This window comes from Erigeron canadensis, chromosome 6 (assembly GCF_010389155.1).
Source record: "Erigeron canadensis isolate Cc75 chromosome 6, C_canadensis_v1, whole genome shotgun sequence".
NCBI classification, from domain to species: domain Eukaryota; kingdom Viridiplantae; phylum Streptophyta; class Magnoliopsida; order Asterales; family Asteraceae; genus Erigeron; species Erigeron canadensis.
The window spans coordinates 986318-1003052 of NC_057766.1; the positions used below are offsets into that span (position 1 = coordinate 986318).

The window sequence follows — 16735 nt, forward strand, 5'->3', positions numbered from 1 at the left end:
CAAACGTCAATGATTCATAATGTGATGTGATGAAAAAAACTCAGGTTTTGTTTTATATATTTAAAAGATGATTTAGCTTTTTAAATTTTTTTCCAAATAATCATTTTAAAGCATCAAAACATAATAGATAGATTCCATTAATTTTTTCCTTAATTTCATTTTTTGATTCTAATATATGTCGTTATTTTGTAATTAAAAAGATTTTTCCTACGAATGTTAGTCATGAAGGACTTTTAAATTAGTATTAGGTGCTGATGTTTAATTTTCGTTAGGTTTTTGTGGGCCAATTTGAAATGTGTGGAAATGAATTTGGACTCTCAATTGGGCTAGATTGGGCTATCGTCTACCAGTTACCATTTAGAGTTTGTTATTTGTAAGCTATTTAAAAATCAATTCCATTGATACTACTCTTGTCTGCTAGTATCTACCATCCACACGTATTAACCAACTTTAAATATATACAGTCACACATCACTCTCATCCACTCTTTTTTTTTTTTTTGTAACACACCACATCAACAAAAATTGACAAATCACACACCCAATATTAAGTTACAAATTAAAACACCCATTATTTCTTTCTTTCCATTTTTATTATCCCCTTAACAAATTGAATTACTACTACCAATAATTGAAAGAAAGAAAGAAATGGAAGGGACGATACGTTGTGATGCAAATTACGTTCCATTAAGTCCAATAAGTTTTTTGGAAAGGTCAGCTGTTGTTTATAGAGACAGACTGTCGCTCGTTTATGATCATCATGTTAGCTTCACTTGGCGACAGACACGTGATCGATGTGTCAAAATGGCCTCTTCTCTTGCCTCTCGTTTTCATATTGCTCGCCACGATGTCGTAAGTTTGTATCTCTTTTTTAATTATTACGGAGTATTTTTTTAATTTAGGAATTTTAAGGTTGCATTTAGGTATATAAAATTTTTGGAATTAGTGTAAAAGTGTAATAAACTCTATCCGTTAGTTGTTGTGCGTATCCAATTTTAAAAATGGGGGAAAACATACGTAGTGCGAGTAGAGTACGTATGTGAGGTACTGAGCACTGACTTAAATTAGTGAATTTGTAAAGTATCAAAATAAAAAAGCTTTTAATGACTTATTATCATTGTGGATACTGTTAGTATGTACATTTAATTAATTTTAGGGAGCAAAATAGATTTTATTTCTTTACGGTTTTGTAGTACTTATCATTTCCCCTTGAAAATGTACTCATTATTTTTGTTCATGATTAACGTGCCAAGTCACCGAAACTAAAAAAATAAGCCGTGTAGCAAAAACAAGTTAATTAAATACACACGATGGCATAAACAGACCTAGTTGGATACGTGTAGAAAATAAAATAGTAAGACTTTAGTTTAATATACACAACAGCAAGGTTTTTAGTGTTACTGTGTTAGGATACACACCCAGTTTGGTATTGCTCTGATAACTCAGTCGAGAACTCAAACTCGGGATCGGTTCCTCCACGAGTTGGATCCGGCTGGATCAGATTAAAAATCGGTCAACATTCAAGATTCGGGTTAACTTTGGTCAAACTTGGCCGACTCGGGTCAACTTTGGTCAATTTTTAGTTTTTATTTTTTAAAAAAACTTAACTGAATTTAGATTGGTCTAATTTTATCTTTATAAACAATTAAGTTTGAACTTTGGAGTGCAATGTTAATCTTTTTAAACGATTATGTTTTATGTTTGAAGTTTATTATATATAATTTCAAAAATACTAAGATTTATGTTATTGTAATACAAATGAGTTATCCAGATTTATTGTCAAGTATAAAAGAAAGAAACTGCTCAGTGCTGCCTTTTACGGGTTTCGAGCCCCAATACATCAACGGTGTATGGAAAGGTTAAGATGTACGCAGACCTTACTTCTACCTAAGTAGAGAGGTTGCTTCCATTTTTCTATCTTAATGGTAGGAAAGACCCTCTAACCTTTGCATAAATGAGGATCGAAACCATGACCTCTGTCTTCATAGGCCAGAGTATTTACCATTGATCCAAACCATGTTGCTTCAAGTATTTGTGCCCCTAATATCCTAGAAATGTATATTGATTAATGAACTATATTATTTTGTGAGAATTGTTTCACAATAGTTTCATTTCGCAGCTTGTTTTACCGAATATAGCACTTGAATGAGTTCAAGTTGAAGATCAGTTCTCTTAAGTGATTTAGTTAAGATTGGTCCAATTATCTATATAGGTCAATGTCTGAACTCTGAAAGACCAAACTTGGGCTGAATGAAAGCCTATGATGTCTTAATAATCTCTTATTTTGTAATTAATTACTCTGTTTTCTGTTTACTTTGGTTTTTTTAATGACATAGAAATAGAATGTTTCTATATTTTTTGTATCAAAAACTCAAAACAGGGTTCTTTTATCCTAATTTTGTTGTTTCAATATCGAGCAGGTGGCTGTCTTGGCCCCGAATATCCCGGAAATGTATGAGCTCCATTTTGCAGTCCCGATGGCAGGCGCAGTTCTTTGCAGCCTCAACATCCGTCATGATTCAGCAATGGTGTCGACTTTACTTAAACATTCAAGCGCCAAACTTATATTCGTAGATTACCAGTTTATAGATGTTGCAAAGGGTGCGATAGACATTATGTTGAACTCTATGTCTGCAGTTCCTCAACTGGTGCTGATCCCAGATTCTAGTGAGTTTTCCCTACAGCCAAAGTCGCATATTTTGGAGTATCAAACACTTTTGGATATGGGAAGTCTTGATTTTGAGATCAGAAGACCGATTGATGAGTGTGATCCAATTGCACTTAACTATACATCAGGAACGACTTCAAATCCTAAAGGCGTGGTTTACAGTCACAGAGGTGCTTATTTGAACTCTTTAGCCGCAGTTTTACTTAATGAGTTGCCATCAATCTCTGTATACTTATGGACGGTTCCTATGTTTCACTGCAATGGATGGTGTATGACATGGGCATTGGCGGCGCAGGGTGGTACAAATGTCTGTGTCAGGGCGGTGACTGCAAAAGGTATCTTTGAAAGCATATCTCGACACAAAGTAACACACATGTCTGGTGCTCCTACAGTTTTGAACATGATAATCAATGCGCCGGCCACAGAGCGGCTCCCACTTCCAGGAAAGGTATTGGTGATGACCGGTGGGGCTCCACCACCTTCCCAGGTGGTATTTGGTATGGAGCAGCTGGGGTTCGATGTGTGTCACTCATACGGTCTCACTGAGACATATGGTCCTGGAACTATCTGCACCTGGAAACCTGAGTGGAACTCGTTGCCATTAGATGAAAGAGCAAAAATCAAGTCCAGACAAGGAGTGAATCATATAGGTTTGGAAGAAGTCGATATTAAGGATCCAGTGACCATGAAAAGCGTCCCGTGGGATTCCAAGACAATAGGAGAGGTCATGTTGCGTGGAAACACCATAATGAATGGATATTTAAAGGACACAAAGGCGACACAAGAAGCTTTTAAGGACGGATGGTTTCGTAGTGGTGATTTAGGTGTGAGACATTCTGATGGTTATATTGAACTCAAGGATCGGGCCAAAGACATTATAATTTCGGGTGGCGAGAATATCAGTACGATTGAGGTGGAATCCGTGCTTTTCAGGCATCCAGGCGTTCTGGAAGCAGCTGTTGTAGCACGACCTGACGATCATTGGGGAGAAACACCGTGTGCTTTTGTGAAGCTAAAAGAAGGGTACAAGTTAAATAGTAATGATTTAATAGCATTCTGCAAGCAAAACTTGCCACATTATATGGCACCCCGAACAGTTGTGTTTGACGAGTTGCCAAAGACATCGACAGGGAAGACGCAGAAATTTCTTCTCCGGGAAAAGGCCAAGGCCATGGGGAGTTTGTCGTCAAAAGGTAAGAGCAAACTATGATGGTTGAATTTGTTGTTTAATCTATATCTATTCTTGAATAAATTGGGAATTTGTGTATTGAAAAATGAAGAGAATGTATATTGTGCTGTAACTTTTGTGAATAGTAAAATATAATTTATCTAACACTCTCCATGACTAACTTGCGAACCATTGCTTCATTTTTGGTATTATCTGACAATGATTATTGGACCATTTAGTCGAGATTCACTGTAGAAGTAGCTAAGACAACATCAGTTGGTACTTCATTATTAGAGTGATCGTGCATAACTTTTATGTTAGTCGTTATGGAAAGTTGGAAACCGGAAAGGTAGAAACATTACATACCTTTAAACTTTAATCCTTCATGAAACAAACCTATATCTTCTTTTTAACAATGAATCAACATGCCCCTTTATATTTTTATATATTACGAGAGAAATATACTCAGCCCGTTTCAGCGGTGATGGAGGTGATGGCGGGGTGGTGATGTAATGGCGGTGACGGTGATGGGGTGATCTAGACGGGCTCCGTCCTTAAATATTACGGGCTTCGCTTTCGGATTTAAAAATTCGTCGAAAGTAAACCGAATGACATCTCTAACTAAAGAGCATGAAATTTTAATAACACCCATATAATTTTTATAATTTATCGATGTACGCTTTTTAAAATAAAAGATTTTGAATGAACTGGAGGAATAAATGATTTATAGAGGGAGAGAAAAAATTTGATTAGTTGAGATTTGAGAAAAGAGACCCATTTACTTGTAACTTGTAAATTTTGTTGAGCATTTTCTTAGTTAAATATGTCCGTTTGACTTTTACAAGAAACATTAGTAACCGAAGTGTTCCAAAAGTAAATAAAATGATAATTATTTTACTGTATCGATAATCTTTTATAAAGGGAACCGCTCCTCCAATTTTTCAATAAAAGTCACTAAAAAGGACATTTACCCTTTTCTTATATTTATCATCAAGCCGGTGATTTATCTTAATCTATTCTTAATAAAATATATTACATACAAATCATTAAATATTTAAATAAGTGGTTGGAGCTCTACGGTTTGATCCTTATATCCGACAAGCCTAGAGGTCCTATATTTATTTTTTAAAACTATAACGATCTCCAATGTATTTGATAGTATTTTAGCTATAACTTCTAACTCTATGTCTAACAAAAACCAATTCAATTTACGAATTAATAATGTCAATTCACGTTCTTACTTGTAGATAAAGTTATTCCACCTATTTATATCGTTATTAAAATAAACTGCTTTTTTTTTTTACATTCAACTTTTGAATACTCAAAATACTCTTACTAATAAAATTAACACTATTCATAAACTTATTAAATACTCAACATACTTTTAATACAGTTAATCTACTTTTATATAAGACTAAGAATATGTGATTATGTATTTAAACTTGAGTATACAACTGTTCACATTTTAACATTATTATTCTTAAAAAATATAACTACCAAATTGATACGACTACACTAAATCCATCTATATAACTAAAAATCTAAATTTTGTAAAAGTAAATCAATTTTTTTTTATTAAATAAATCCAACTTTACACATCTATTAAACCACCTTCAACATTATTATAAAAAAAATTAAAATAATAGAAAAATATTGCCCGTTCCTATATTCCTTTCGGGAATCTGAAGACTGGTGGACTGCATACCGGTCGGTGGAAATTTGGATGCATACAACAATAAATATACAAGTAATCAGACCCCAAAAAAAAGTATATATAAAAAAAAGTAGAAACTGGCTTAATGAATTCGGTTGCTCGTATTTATCCACCAACATAACACCCATTTCTTTCCATTTCTATTGATTAATCAATAAATAAAAGATAGAAATGGAAGGGACGATTCGTTGTGATGCGAATTACGTTCCATTAACTCCAATAAGTTTTCTGGAAAGATCAGCAGTTGTTTATAGAGACAGATTGTCGGTTGTTTATGATCATCATGTTAGCTTCACTTGGCGACAGACTCGTGATCGATGTCTCAAAATTGCTTCTTCTCTTGCATCTCGTTTTCATATTGCTCGCCACGATGTTGTAAGTTTGAATATATAGATATATAGAATAGTGAATATATATGACCGTTAGATATTAAGTGAATCTTTACATATTAAAATTTTAATATTTATTGTATAATATATAAATGATTGGAACCCATGTGTTATATGGATTAAAAAGTAAGATCCGAGAGGTCTTATACTTAAATTTAGGTATCTAAGAGTCACATATTCCTATTTCATACTAGTAAACTAACCCGAATGCCTAGAATGAAACTTAGGAGTTCATGAAAACACCTCTCTCAAGTCTTGAACCTTGGTGGGAAACCCAAGGTATAAGTAGCTGACCAGTGAGCAATCAACCCCATTTGCAGTAATGATCAACTGTTCAGAGGTTATACATTTCTTTTCGAAATACAATATGAATTGAAATGATGAATCATTCCAAATTGGTGTTGTCTGTTTTGGGTATGAGAAATCTAGGAAAAGGTTTAAGATGATTCCCAACAAAAAGTCAACGAATAATTTGGTCATTTTGGAGGTAGTATACTTTGCTCATTTGACATTTGGGTCAAAGCGTGGTTATGTTTGGCACACAAGATTTAAAGATGCTTGACAAGTTGACATTATCTTAAATCTACATTTGCAAATGTTAATCTTTATATTGAATGATTATTAAGTAGACCAAACGTGAAGCTAATGACGGTTATGGTAGTAGCATTTGTCGTTTGGTTTGTTCACTCTAGACCAAGATTCTTTTTCCCTTCAAATCCCCCTCGTTACCATCATGTCTTAACTAAATACATATTCCGGTGTTTTGAATGAATGAAATGAGGATGTCTTTTTCTTAATCTAGAGAGGATTAGAGAACTTTTTTTCTTGTATTAGTAGGAAAATGAGGCAAAATATGGCTTAAATACACAAGTAATTGACAATCTACTAATTATATAATTATTCTTTTAAAATCTATATACAAAATAATATAACTCTATGCCTCCCATCAAAATGGAGGATGATAATTAGAAATCCCAATTTGGATAACAATTGTCAAAATTGATTAGATGGCAAAATCTTTGTAAAAATGTCCATAAGTTGATTTCACAGTAATAGATAGCTATTCTCGATCAACTCATCCATGACCCTTTCTCTTGTGAAGTGACCATAGCTCTATGTGTTTTATACCTCCACTTCTTCCTATAGACACATCACCATGGAAGTTTAGCATTGACATTGGCCAAGAAAAGATATTCAACATCCAGAACAAAATAAAAATGGTAGACGACTTTTTGGGCTTCGAACTACTTGGGGAACCTCCAAATAAGATAACATAACCTGTGATGTAATGACGAAAAATTGTACTAAGCTGCGATCTGAATAGCCGAGGTTCGTTGAATCGTTGAGTAAAACACCTTGATCACCTGTACCCTTTTAGCATTTTGGTAATTGAAGAATATTGCCTATGTGAATGTGCATACTGCATGAATTGACTTAAAGTCTGAATCACAAAAGACAAATTAGGACTTGTGTGAGCTGGAAAGTTATGTTTACCAATCAATGATCTATAAGAGGGCGTTTGGTTGACAGATGGTTTTTAATGGAATTGGAATTTGAAGGAATTGGAATCAGAAAGTTTTAAAATCTATCTTGGTGTTTGAGGTAAAGGGTACAAGAGTAAAAAACTTTATATGTTGAGGAAAAGGAGTATAATGTTTAGTATCTAAGAAACCGACCCCAATGAGCAATCCTTGAGTAAACTTTCGTCTAGTATAAATGTTCTCATGCTCAGGGTAACAAACCTTTACCCCCAAGAAGTAGTTGAGAAAACCCAATGGTGAAAGTCTGATGCACTTGAGAAACAAATTAGGATTTGAACCACTGCCAATATGTCATCAACATAAATTGCACGATAGTCATTTGAATATCACCGTTCATCCAAACGAGATTATAACCATTCCTGGACCATGTAAAGCCTTGATGAAGTTTTCAAACTATTATCACTTGTTTGCTTAAAACCATACAACAACTTTTGAAGTCGACAAAACTTTGTTGTCGGAAGTTGGAATACCAAGGGACATTTTCATATAAACGTTCTCAAAAATGTTTCCGTGAAAAATGGCATTTTTGACATCTAATTAGTTGACTTGCCAATGATTAGAAATAGCAAAAAGTTTCCATTTTGACAACCGGAGAGTAGGTATCAAAATAATCAACACCTTTCGGTTGATCTGGAACAACCAATAAGCTTTTGTAACCTTCCTGCGATTTGGGCTTAACCAATGTAAACCCATCAATTTTTTAGTGCTTTCTTGCCGGGGAGGAAGATCGCACACCTCCCAAGTGCCATTTGTATGAAAAGCATTAGTTTCTTTATTCATTTCTAAAACCCGGTCACGATTATTGAAAGCTTCACTATAAGATCTAGGCTCTTGAAATGTTAGCATGAACGGAAAAAGCGTGATGCGAAATTGGAATAACCGGAGAAAGAAACCATTTACACTCGTGTTTAGGAGTAGTACAAATTAGACAAACGAAGTCTCCCAGATGGAAGGTTGAGTTGGTGTTTGTGTAGAACAACGTACAAGAACATGAATGAAATAATTACTAAGAACAAAAGCATATGATAAATAGGTCAAAGGAAGTATTTGGACGAGAAAAACTTTGAATAGATACATCTCTGAGAAAAGATGTAAAGATTTATCTCGTAAAGGAGAACCAATTGGAAGTTGCGAAAAATAGAGTCTGGGGAAATAGAAGCATCGGTGACTACTAGACGTATGCCCGTGCAATGCGGTGGCGATGGTGCTAGTGTCGGCTGCCATGACGGTGATGGTAGTGGCGCGGCGACGGCGGCGGTGTATGTAGTGGTGTCGAAATGGGTGATGGGGGCTGTAATGGTGGTGAATGTAATAGTAAATGATGTTAAAGGTGATTAGGTCAAAGGAAGTATTTGGATGAGAAAAACTTTGAATAGATACATCTCTAAGAAAAGATGTAAAAGATTTATCTCGTAAAGGAGAACCAATTGGAAGTTGCGAAAAAATAGAGTCTAGGGAAATAGAAGGATCGGTGACTGCTAGACGTATGCTCGTGCAATACGGCGGCAATGGTGATGGTGTTTACATCCATGGCGGTGAGGGTAGTGGTGGCGGCGACGAGCGGCAGCGGTGGTGCATGTAGTGGTGGCGAGATGGGTGATGGGGGCGACAATGGTGGTGAATGTAATAGTAAGTGATGTTAAAGATGATAGTATAGTTATTTTAAGGGTTGAGGGATCTGTATTGTAAATTATTTCATTAAGGGTGTTATAGGTATACTAGGTGGGGATGTTTAAATTAGTTAATCAAGGACATATGTATTTGGGATAGTTCAAAGTTGTAATTTGAGAAAAGGGGGAGGGATTGATGCTTTATATAGTAGTATAGATATAGATAGGGATGAAGTTGTGAGAGGATCATCAAGAGGCAAGGGAGAGACAATGGAATCAAGATGTTTATTTTAATAGCGAAAAGGGTAATGTTGTTCATGAAAAACAACATGGCAACTATATATGACTTGGCGAGTTGTGAGATCAATTTAGAAAAAGTTTATGTAATTGTTGTCGGACACATTTACTTTCGACTAAACTAATACATAAATGTAGCTAATGCTCGAAATATAGGGATGGAAAATATAGAAAACGTTTTCAGTAACTGAACGCTCCCTAGAGTTTTATGGATATTGAGTCGGTGATCAGTTCTCTTGGGTGAAGTTAGAGTTACTATTGAATCAAGATTGGTTTAATTATTTATAAAGGTCAATGTCTGAAAAACCTAACTTGGCCTGAATGAAGCCAATAATGTGTTATTAAGTTGGTAATTAATTACTCTGTTTTCTGTTTACTTTGTTTTTAATAACATTGAAATAGAATTTTTCTTGATTTGATAAATCAAAAAACTGGAAGTAGCTAACTTTATTTTATCCTGATTTTGTGGTTTCAATATGGTGCAGGTGGCTGTCATGGCCCCGAATATTCCAGAAATGTATGAGCTCCATTTTGCAGTCCCGATGGCAGGTGCTGTTCTTTGTTGCCTCAACATCCGTCATGATTCAGCAATGGTGTCAACTTTACTCAAACATTCAAGTGCCAGACTTTTATTCGTGGATTACCAATTTATAGATGTCGCCAAGGGTGCAATAGATATCATGAAATCAATGTCTACAGTTCCTCAACTGGTGTTGATTCCAGATTCTAGTGGGGGTTCCCTACAGCCAAAGTTGGAAATTACGGAGTACCAAACACTTTTGGATATGGGAAGTCTTGATTTTGAGATCAGAAGACCGATTGATGAGTGTGACCCGATTGCACTTAATTATACATCAGGAACAACTTCAAGTCCTAAAGGCGTGGTTTATAGTCACAGGGGTGCTTATCTGAACTCTTTAGCAACTGTATTACTTAATGATATGCCATCGATGTCTGTATACTTATGGACGCTTCCTATGTTTCACTGCAACGGATGGTGTTTGACGTGGGCATTGGCGGCGCAGGGTGGTAAAAATGTCTGCCTCAGGGAGGTGACTGCAAAAGGTATCTTTGAAAGTATATGTCGACACAAAGTAACACACATGTCTGGTGCTCCTACAGTTTTGAATATGATGATCAATGCGCCGACCACAGAGCAGCTCCCACTTCCAGGAAAGGTATTGGTGATGACCGGTGGTGCTCCACCACCTTCTCAGGTGCTTTTTGGTATGGAGCAGCTGGGGTTTGATGTGTGTCACGGATATGGTCTCACTGAGACGTATGGTCCTGCAACGGTGTGCACCTGGAAACCTGAGTGGAACTCATTGCCAGCAGATGCAAGAGCGACAATCAAGTCCCGGCAAGGATTGAATCATTTAGGTTTGGAGCAAAGCGATGTTAAGGATCCAGTGACCATGAAAAGCGTTCCATGGGATGCCAAGACAATAGGAGAGGTCATGTTACGTGGAAACACTGTAATGAATGGATATTTAAAGGACACAAAGGCGACACAAGAAGCTTTCAAGGATGGATGGTTTCGAAGTGGTGATTTAGGGGTGAGACATCCAGATGGTTACATTGAACTCAAGGATCGGTCCAAAGACATTATAATTTCGGGTGGCGAGAATATCAGTACCATCGAGGTGGAATCCGTGCTTTTCAGGCATCCGGACGTTCTTGAGGCGGCTGTTGTAGGACGTCCGGATGATCATTGGGGGGAAACACCGTGTGCTTTTGTGAAGCTAAAAGAAGGGTATAAGTTAAATGGCGATGATTTAATAGCATTCTGCAGGAAAAATTTGCCACATTATATGGCACCCCGAATGGTTGTGTATGAAGAGTTGCCAAAGACGTCGACTGGGAAGACGCAGAAGTTTGTTCTCCGCGAAAAGGCCAAGGCCATGGGGAGTTTGTCGTCAAAAGGTAAGAGCAAACTATGAGGGTTGAATTTGTTGCAATTATCTAATCTTAATTGAAATCGGATTCTGTGTATATCGAATGCTGTATTTTGCGCAGTATCTTTTGTGAATGGTTAATATAAATAATGAACACTGTCCATGGAATAACTTGTGAACCATTGCTTCATTTGTAGGTTGGAACATAAGTATAGTAGATCTAAAGAATACAAAAGATATTTCTTGAGTATATTGAGGTTACTTGCATTGTCTGCTTGACTACCTAGTTAATTGTGTTCTTTAGTCATTATGAAAGGTTTAAACGTTACATACTTCCCATATATATATATATATTAGCCTAAGTAGTATCAAATCCGACTCTAGAGCCCATGGTTGCTATTACCCGTCAACCCAAAAGATGTGGGTTCAAGTTCTGTTGACGAGTTGTAAATATTTGTGGATTTGTGTGAGATATTTGCCTTTAAAAGAAAAAAAATTTATTTTTTGTTCAAAACAATCTAAGTCCATTATCTTTCTTAGTGATGAGCAAATCAAGCTATACTCAACCCAAAAAAGCCTGTTCTGAAGTCAGTCCATCTGTCCATGTTTAGGCAGCCTGGTTTTTGCCCCGGGTAATTTCACTTTGCTCGGTTATTAGCCTAGCCCGATTAAATCCCAAGCTAATCCCACTTTATTTTACTTAATTTGTTGTTTCATATATATTGTGAGCATTAATTTCAAGTGATTCATAGGTTCCATATCAGCTCGCATGTACAGAAACTTTTTTTTTTTTTTTTTGAACACCATTTACATTAACAATTCTTTCGGCAAAATACCGAAAGATATCAAAGAATTCATAAAATAGTTATATCAAATAATTAGGACTATTTTGCCATAGTGGCCATACTAGCTTATCCTTTCTACTACGATAGTTTATCCAAAAAATGAATAGGAAACAACATTGTGAAAGACTTCTATACTAAGAGATGTGCTACCTTTGAATATATGTAGACTGACCTATATTTGAAGTAGACGTTAAATTGTCAAATTGGTTTATTCTTGAATGGAATCAGATTCTGTGTATTGAGAAGGCTGTATCTTTTACAGTAACACCTGTGTATGGTTAAAATGATTTATCTCCAGTCTCCCAAGACTTGATAGCCAAATATATGACTATGCATACAGTGAATTAGGTAATGCATGTTCTTTCTGATCACTCTTGAAACATCGTAAAACATTCTTGAAAACATATCAGCATCTACTTAGCGTTACTCGAATTTGGCTAACATGGTTTTTGGTTGGAAGTTGAGCAGTTAGGCTTAGGCAGATAACAGTCCGAGAGAAGTTGTTACCTACTTACCATCAAGCTTGAAACAACTTTAGAAAAAGAAAATAGGTTCAATCATCACAATCATAAAGGTTCACATAAAACCAATCCTACAGAAACTTATAAAACCATAATCTTTCGTTTTCATTGCATACTGAAAAAGCTTCTGGAAAACCATTTTAATAGAACCTTATCGAGTTATACGGTGAATTGCATTCATCCTCGAAGATGAACGAGCAGATAGCCGCGTCTTTGGTAGGTCGCCTTCTTTGTTCAGGGCCTCTGGTATTCTATGGTATTCTGCATAGTATTGTTTATTCAGATTAGCACTTACATAATTACTAAAAAAAGATGATGATTAGTACACCACTAGCTTTTTACCGTACCTCACCAAATATGCTTTAAAGTGTTGTATTGAAGCATATTTGGTGGTGTATGGCTAAAAAAGGTGGTGTACTAACATCTCATATAAAAAAAGATTTATATATTAAATCATTTCAATCTAATAAGCAATCAACTATTAACATTCAAAGCAAGTGAGAGCTCTTTAGAAAACAGAGTCCCAATTTTCCTTTTATATTTCTATTTGGAGTTTTTAAAAAAAGACCAAAAGCTATGTGAAGTAAAAGAAAGAAAAGGCCACCGTTTGTTACTAAGAATCTAACAGTCACTTTTTCAATTTTGAAAAGCTAAGTTAGGTCTTTAGTATCGAAACAGATCAGGTCAGACTAAGAACCTACCATAACTATATATTAGAGATTATGTACATGACAACCATATATGTATTATCATCTATATATATATATGTTCATGAATCTCACCTGCAGGAATTTGAGCAAGATAGAGGGTGGTTTCATTGAAGATGTAGTAGTGTGCAAGGGTAAAGGTGTTCTCGAGCCGCTTTTGGGGCAGATAGAGAACCTGCAGGCCAATGGGGATGTGTTCCTTTTCCGGAATCATATGTTTCACATGGTTAATGGTGTCAAAGTTCACCACATCCAACTCGATTGTCTTTCGAGGAAGGAAAATCTTGACATGTATCTTCATCTCAATCCTTGACGTCGTCCTTGCATCATCCACAAGATGGAGAGTTGCACCTTCCTCGAGGACGCTGAGAGACTCTTGGTCAAGAAGCTCCTGTCCGGCATAGACATTGACAAGCCTCTGGCCGTCGAGATACCCAATCTGGTCCTTGATCATTTTTTTCACTAGCCTGGCGGAGAATTGCCCATGGACTAACATAGAGATAGTTTTTCCGGAGTTGGTCACGACGAAGATAGTCATATACCCCCCAAAATAAGTAACAAGATTGAGGGTGGAGCCTCGAGAAATGTTGTAGTGAGAAATCGGGGACGATTTCTCAAGAACCATCCCGGCAAAGAAAAGTATATACTGGTCAGGCAGGAGGCCAGTCTTGGTCTTCAAGTCGGACACGGTGTCAGAGGGATTGTACTCTAGACAGGTTTTCTTTTGATCAGGACCAACGAGGACGAATATCTGCGGGGAGTCCCACGACTTGATGTGCCAGTTGCAGACACGATATCCCATGTCTGTGACCGTGGCCCTAACGCTGTCAAGCGTATCCAGATTGTTAACCTCTAAGCAAATGGTGCCACCGTTGGCAGTACGCAACGACAGCTGCATCGATCGATCTGTAGAACGAACAACGACATAAGGAGGGAGATGTGTACGATATGATACGATATATATATATATAGATATATGGGGGAAGTGAGTATGGGGTTTTACCCATCTAAGCTTAGATGGGGAACCCCTCACACTTGGTTTTTATAATCATAAAATTTATGGGGACCATATATTTATTTAAAATTCAAACAAATATTAAAATATTTGTATGTGAGGGAACAACCCCAAACTCACTTTTCCCTGTATTATATATATATATAGTGAAAAGTTATTTTGAGAACCTTTTTTTTGCGAGAACCTTTGAGAACTTTTCAAATCAAGTCCAACCGATGATTATTCTTTACATAAAAATTGTTTTTTAATTGTTTTCTGAATAACTTATGTGTAATTTTGAAGTTTATAATTGTGTGGAGGCATAGATTATCATCCTTTTTACAATTATGTGGAGATTTGGATTCTTGATCACATGTGCACGAATATTGCTATGATTACATGTGATCGACTTGCATACATGTGATCATAGCAATATTCGTGCACATGTGATCAAGAATCTAAATCTCCACATAATTGTATAACGGATGATAATCCATGCTCCACACAATTATAAACTTCAAAATTACACATAAGTTATTTAGAAAACAATCAAAAAATAATTTTCATATAAAGAACAATCATCGGTTGGACTTGATTTGAAAAGTTCTCAAAGGTTCTCGCAAAAAAAAAGGTTCTCAAAATAACTTTACCATATATATATATATATATATATATATACTATAGGGTGACAATCAAATGAGAACCAACTTAAAATGAGAACAAAGGAGAACACTTAAAAACTACATTTGATGTATTAAAAGTCCATAAAATTGACATAGTGCATAACTAATTATCATTATTTAAGTGTTTAATAACACATGGATCCGTCAAAATCGAAAAAAATCACATTTTTTGTCGGATGCATCATTTTGATAATATGCATCCAAGATGGATGCACAAAACCAAAAACGTATTTTTTCGATTTTGAAAGATCAATGTGTTGTTAAATACTTAAATAATGATAATTAGTTATGCACTATGTTAGTTTTATGGACTTTTAATGCATCAAAATGATGTTTTTAAGTGTTCTTACCGTTCTTATTTTAAAAGTGTTCTCACCGGAGTGTTACCCACTATATATATATATATTGTTAACTACCAAAAACAGAAGATCAGCTAATTACTATGTGGTTAAAACAAATAAAAAAGAATGAAGAAAAACATAATGAAATATTTAACAAGAGCAGAGAAAGAAGCAATTCAATAGAAACAAAAAACAAAAATATAGGGCCTGCTACAACGAATAGTATCTGAAATTGTAATACTCACTGTATAAACCCTATCTCTAACAAACGATGTAGTAATAATTATATTTACTTTACAACACCCCTTAAACCGTTGGGATATAAAATTTAATAAAATAATTTTAATGATTAAAGTATATTATTTTTTTTCCGAACATTCACCATGGGTTGTTACAAGTATTCGGAGTAAAAAATCCCAAGAATTGTCATCTCTAAGGATCGAACTCAAGACCTTGGGTAAAACATGGGATGCCACTGACCAGTTGGACTAGTCATAATTGGCAAAAAAAATAATATATATATATATGTATATATATTATTACCTTGTTAAATTTTCTATAATATTTTCACTAACCATTTTACATTAATTACTTATACATCAATTAATAACATTATTTGACCCCCACAACCATTTGGCGCCGGCATCATCATACTGTCTCCAACGTATTGTGCTGATCCCGTCTTAGTATACACAAATAAATATGTATGAGTATGCATATTAGAGATTTGTAATATAAGCAAATTATATACTACTCTATCTATAATATAACTAAAAGCGGGGTTGGGGGTACACATGACACCCCTAATCTTCATTCTTATCCTTAATTCTCCTCTCTCCTCTTTTTCTATTTTTTTTAATTTATTATATATTTTTTACGTAAGAGATATATACATGATAAAATAAAAAATGTATATAGAACTAAAAGAGATATACTTCGTGCCACCAGGCCACCATCTATGTTACCCTCTTACTCTGTTTTTCTCTTAATTTATCATTGTTATTTTGATTATAATTTTTGAATTTGAGATTCAATTAACCGATTAGAAATCCTTACGTTTAATTAATTATATACTTTTCAAATGATATATTGTACACTTTTTGTTTCTATTTTTGTTGATCTTAACTCTAAATCGTTTATTCTAAAATTGTTGTTTGTGTTTGTAGTAAATTTAATTATAACAAACTGCAAAAATTTTTATTTAACTAAAGTTGAAAAAAAAAGGGTAAACTGGAATCAATATTTATATGGAGTTAATTTTCATATGTTTCCTTCTTTAGTTTTCGTATTGATTAAGTTGTCATATTGGTCATAGTGATTTAATATTCTTGAATTCTAATTTTTTAGCTTTGCTTAATATATT

General features: G+C 35.1%; 3 protein-coding genes across 3 annotated transcripts; 2 read left to right on the forward strand and 1 right to left on the reverse strand.

Annotated features, from left to right (window-relative positions):
• Nucleotides 1-580: 580 nt before the first annotated feature.
• On the forward strand, nt 581-4000 carry LOC122603404 (butanoate--CoA ligase AAE1-like). The gene is made up of 2 exons (XM_043776096.1): nt 581-851; nt 2420-4000. Exons 1-2 carry the CDS (start codon nt 648-650, stop codon nt 3875-3877), a joined length of 1662 nt encoding a protein of 553 aa, XP_043632031.1. The 5' UTR covers nt 581-647; the 3' UTR covers nt 3878-4000.
• A 1487-nt stretch (nt 4001-5487) lies between these two features.
• On the forward strand, nt 5488-11449 carry LOC122603349 (butanoate--CoA ligase AAE1-like). The gene is made up of 2 exons (XM_043776024.1): nt 5488-5924; nt 9872-11449. Exons 1-2 carry the CDS (start codon nt 5721-5723, stop codon nt 11324-11326), a joined length of 1659 nt encoding a protein of 552 aa, XP_043631959.1. The 5' UTR covers nt 5488-5720; the 3' UTR covers nt 11327-11449.
• Nucleotides 11450-12798: 1349 nt separating this feature from the next.
• Nucleotides 12799-14252, reverse strand: LOC122602987 (polyubiquitin 8-like). The gene is made up of 2 exons (XM_043775601.1): nt 13430-14252; nt 12799-12908 (listed from the first exon to the last, which is right to left on the reverse strand). The coding sequence occupies exons 1-2, from the start codon at nt 14250-14252 to the stop codon at nt 12799-12801; spliced, it is 933 nt and encodes a 310-aa protein (XP_043631536.1).
• Nucleotides 14253-16735: the final 2483 nt, after the last annotated feature.

Coding starts and splice junctions, on each gene's coding strand:
- LOC122603349 (XM_043776024.1), top strand. CDS start 5,721: ATGGAAGGGACGATTCGTTGTGATGCGAATTACGTTCCATTAACTCCA. Junction 5,925..9,871: donor ATATTGCTCGCCACGATGTT/GTAAGTTTGAAT, acceptor AATATGGTGCAG/GTGGCTGTCATGGCCCCGAA.
- LOC122603404 (XM_043776096.1), top strand. CDS start 648: ATGGAAGGGACGATACGTTGTGATGCAAATTACGTTCCATTAAGTCCA. Junction 852..2,419: donor ATATTGCTCGCCACGATGTC/GTAAGTTTGTAT, acceptor AATATCGAGCAG/GTGGCTGTCTTGGCCCCGAA.
- LOC122602987 (XM_043775601.1), bottom strand. CDS start 14,252: ATGCAGCTGTCGTTGCGTACTGCCAACGGTGGCACCATTTGCTTAGAG. Junction 12,909..13,429: donor TCTTGCTCAAATTCCTGCAG/GTGAGATTCATG, acceptor AATACTATGCAG/AATACCATAGAATACCAGAG.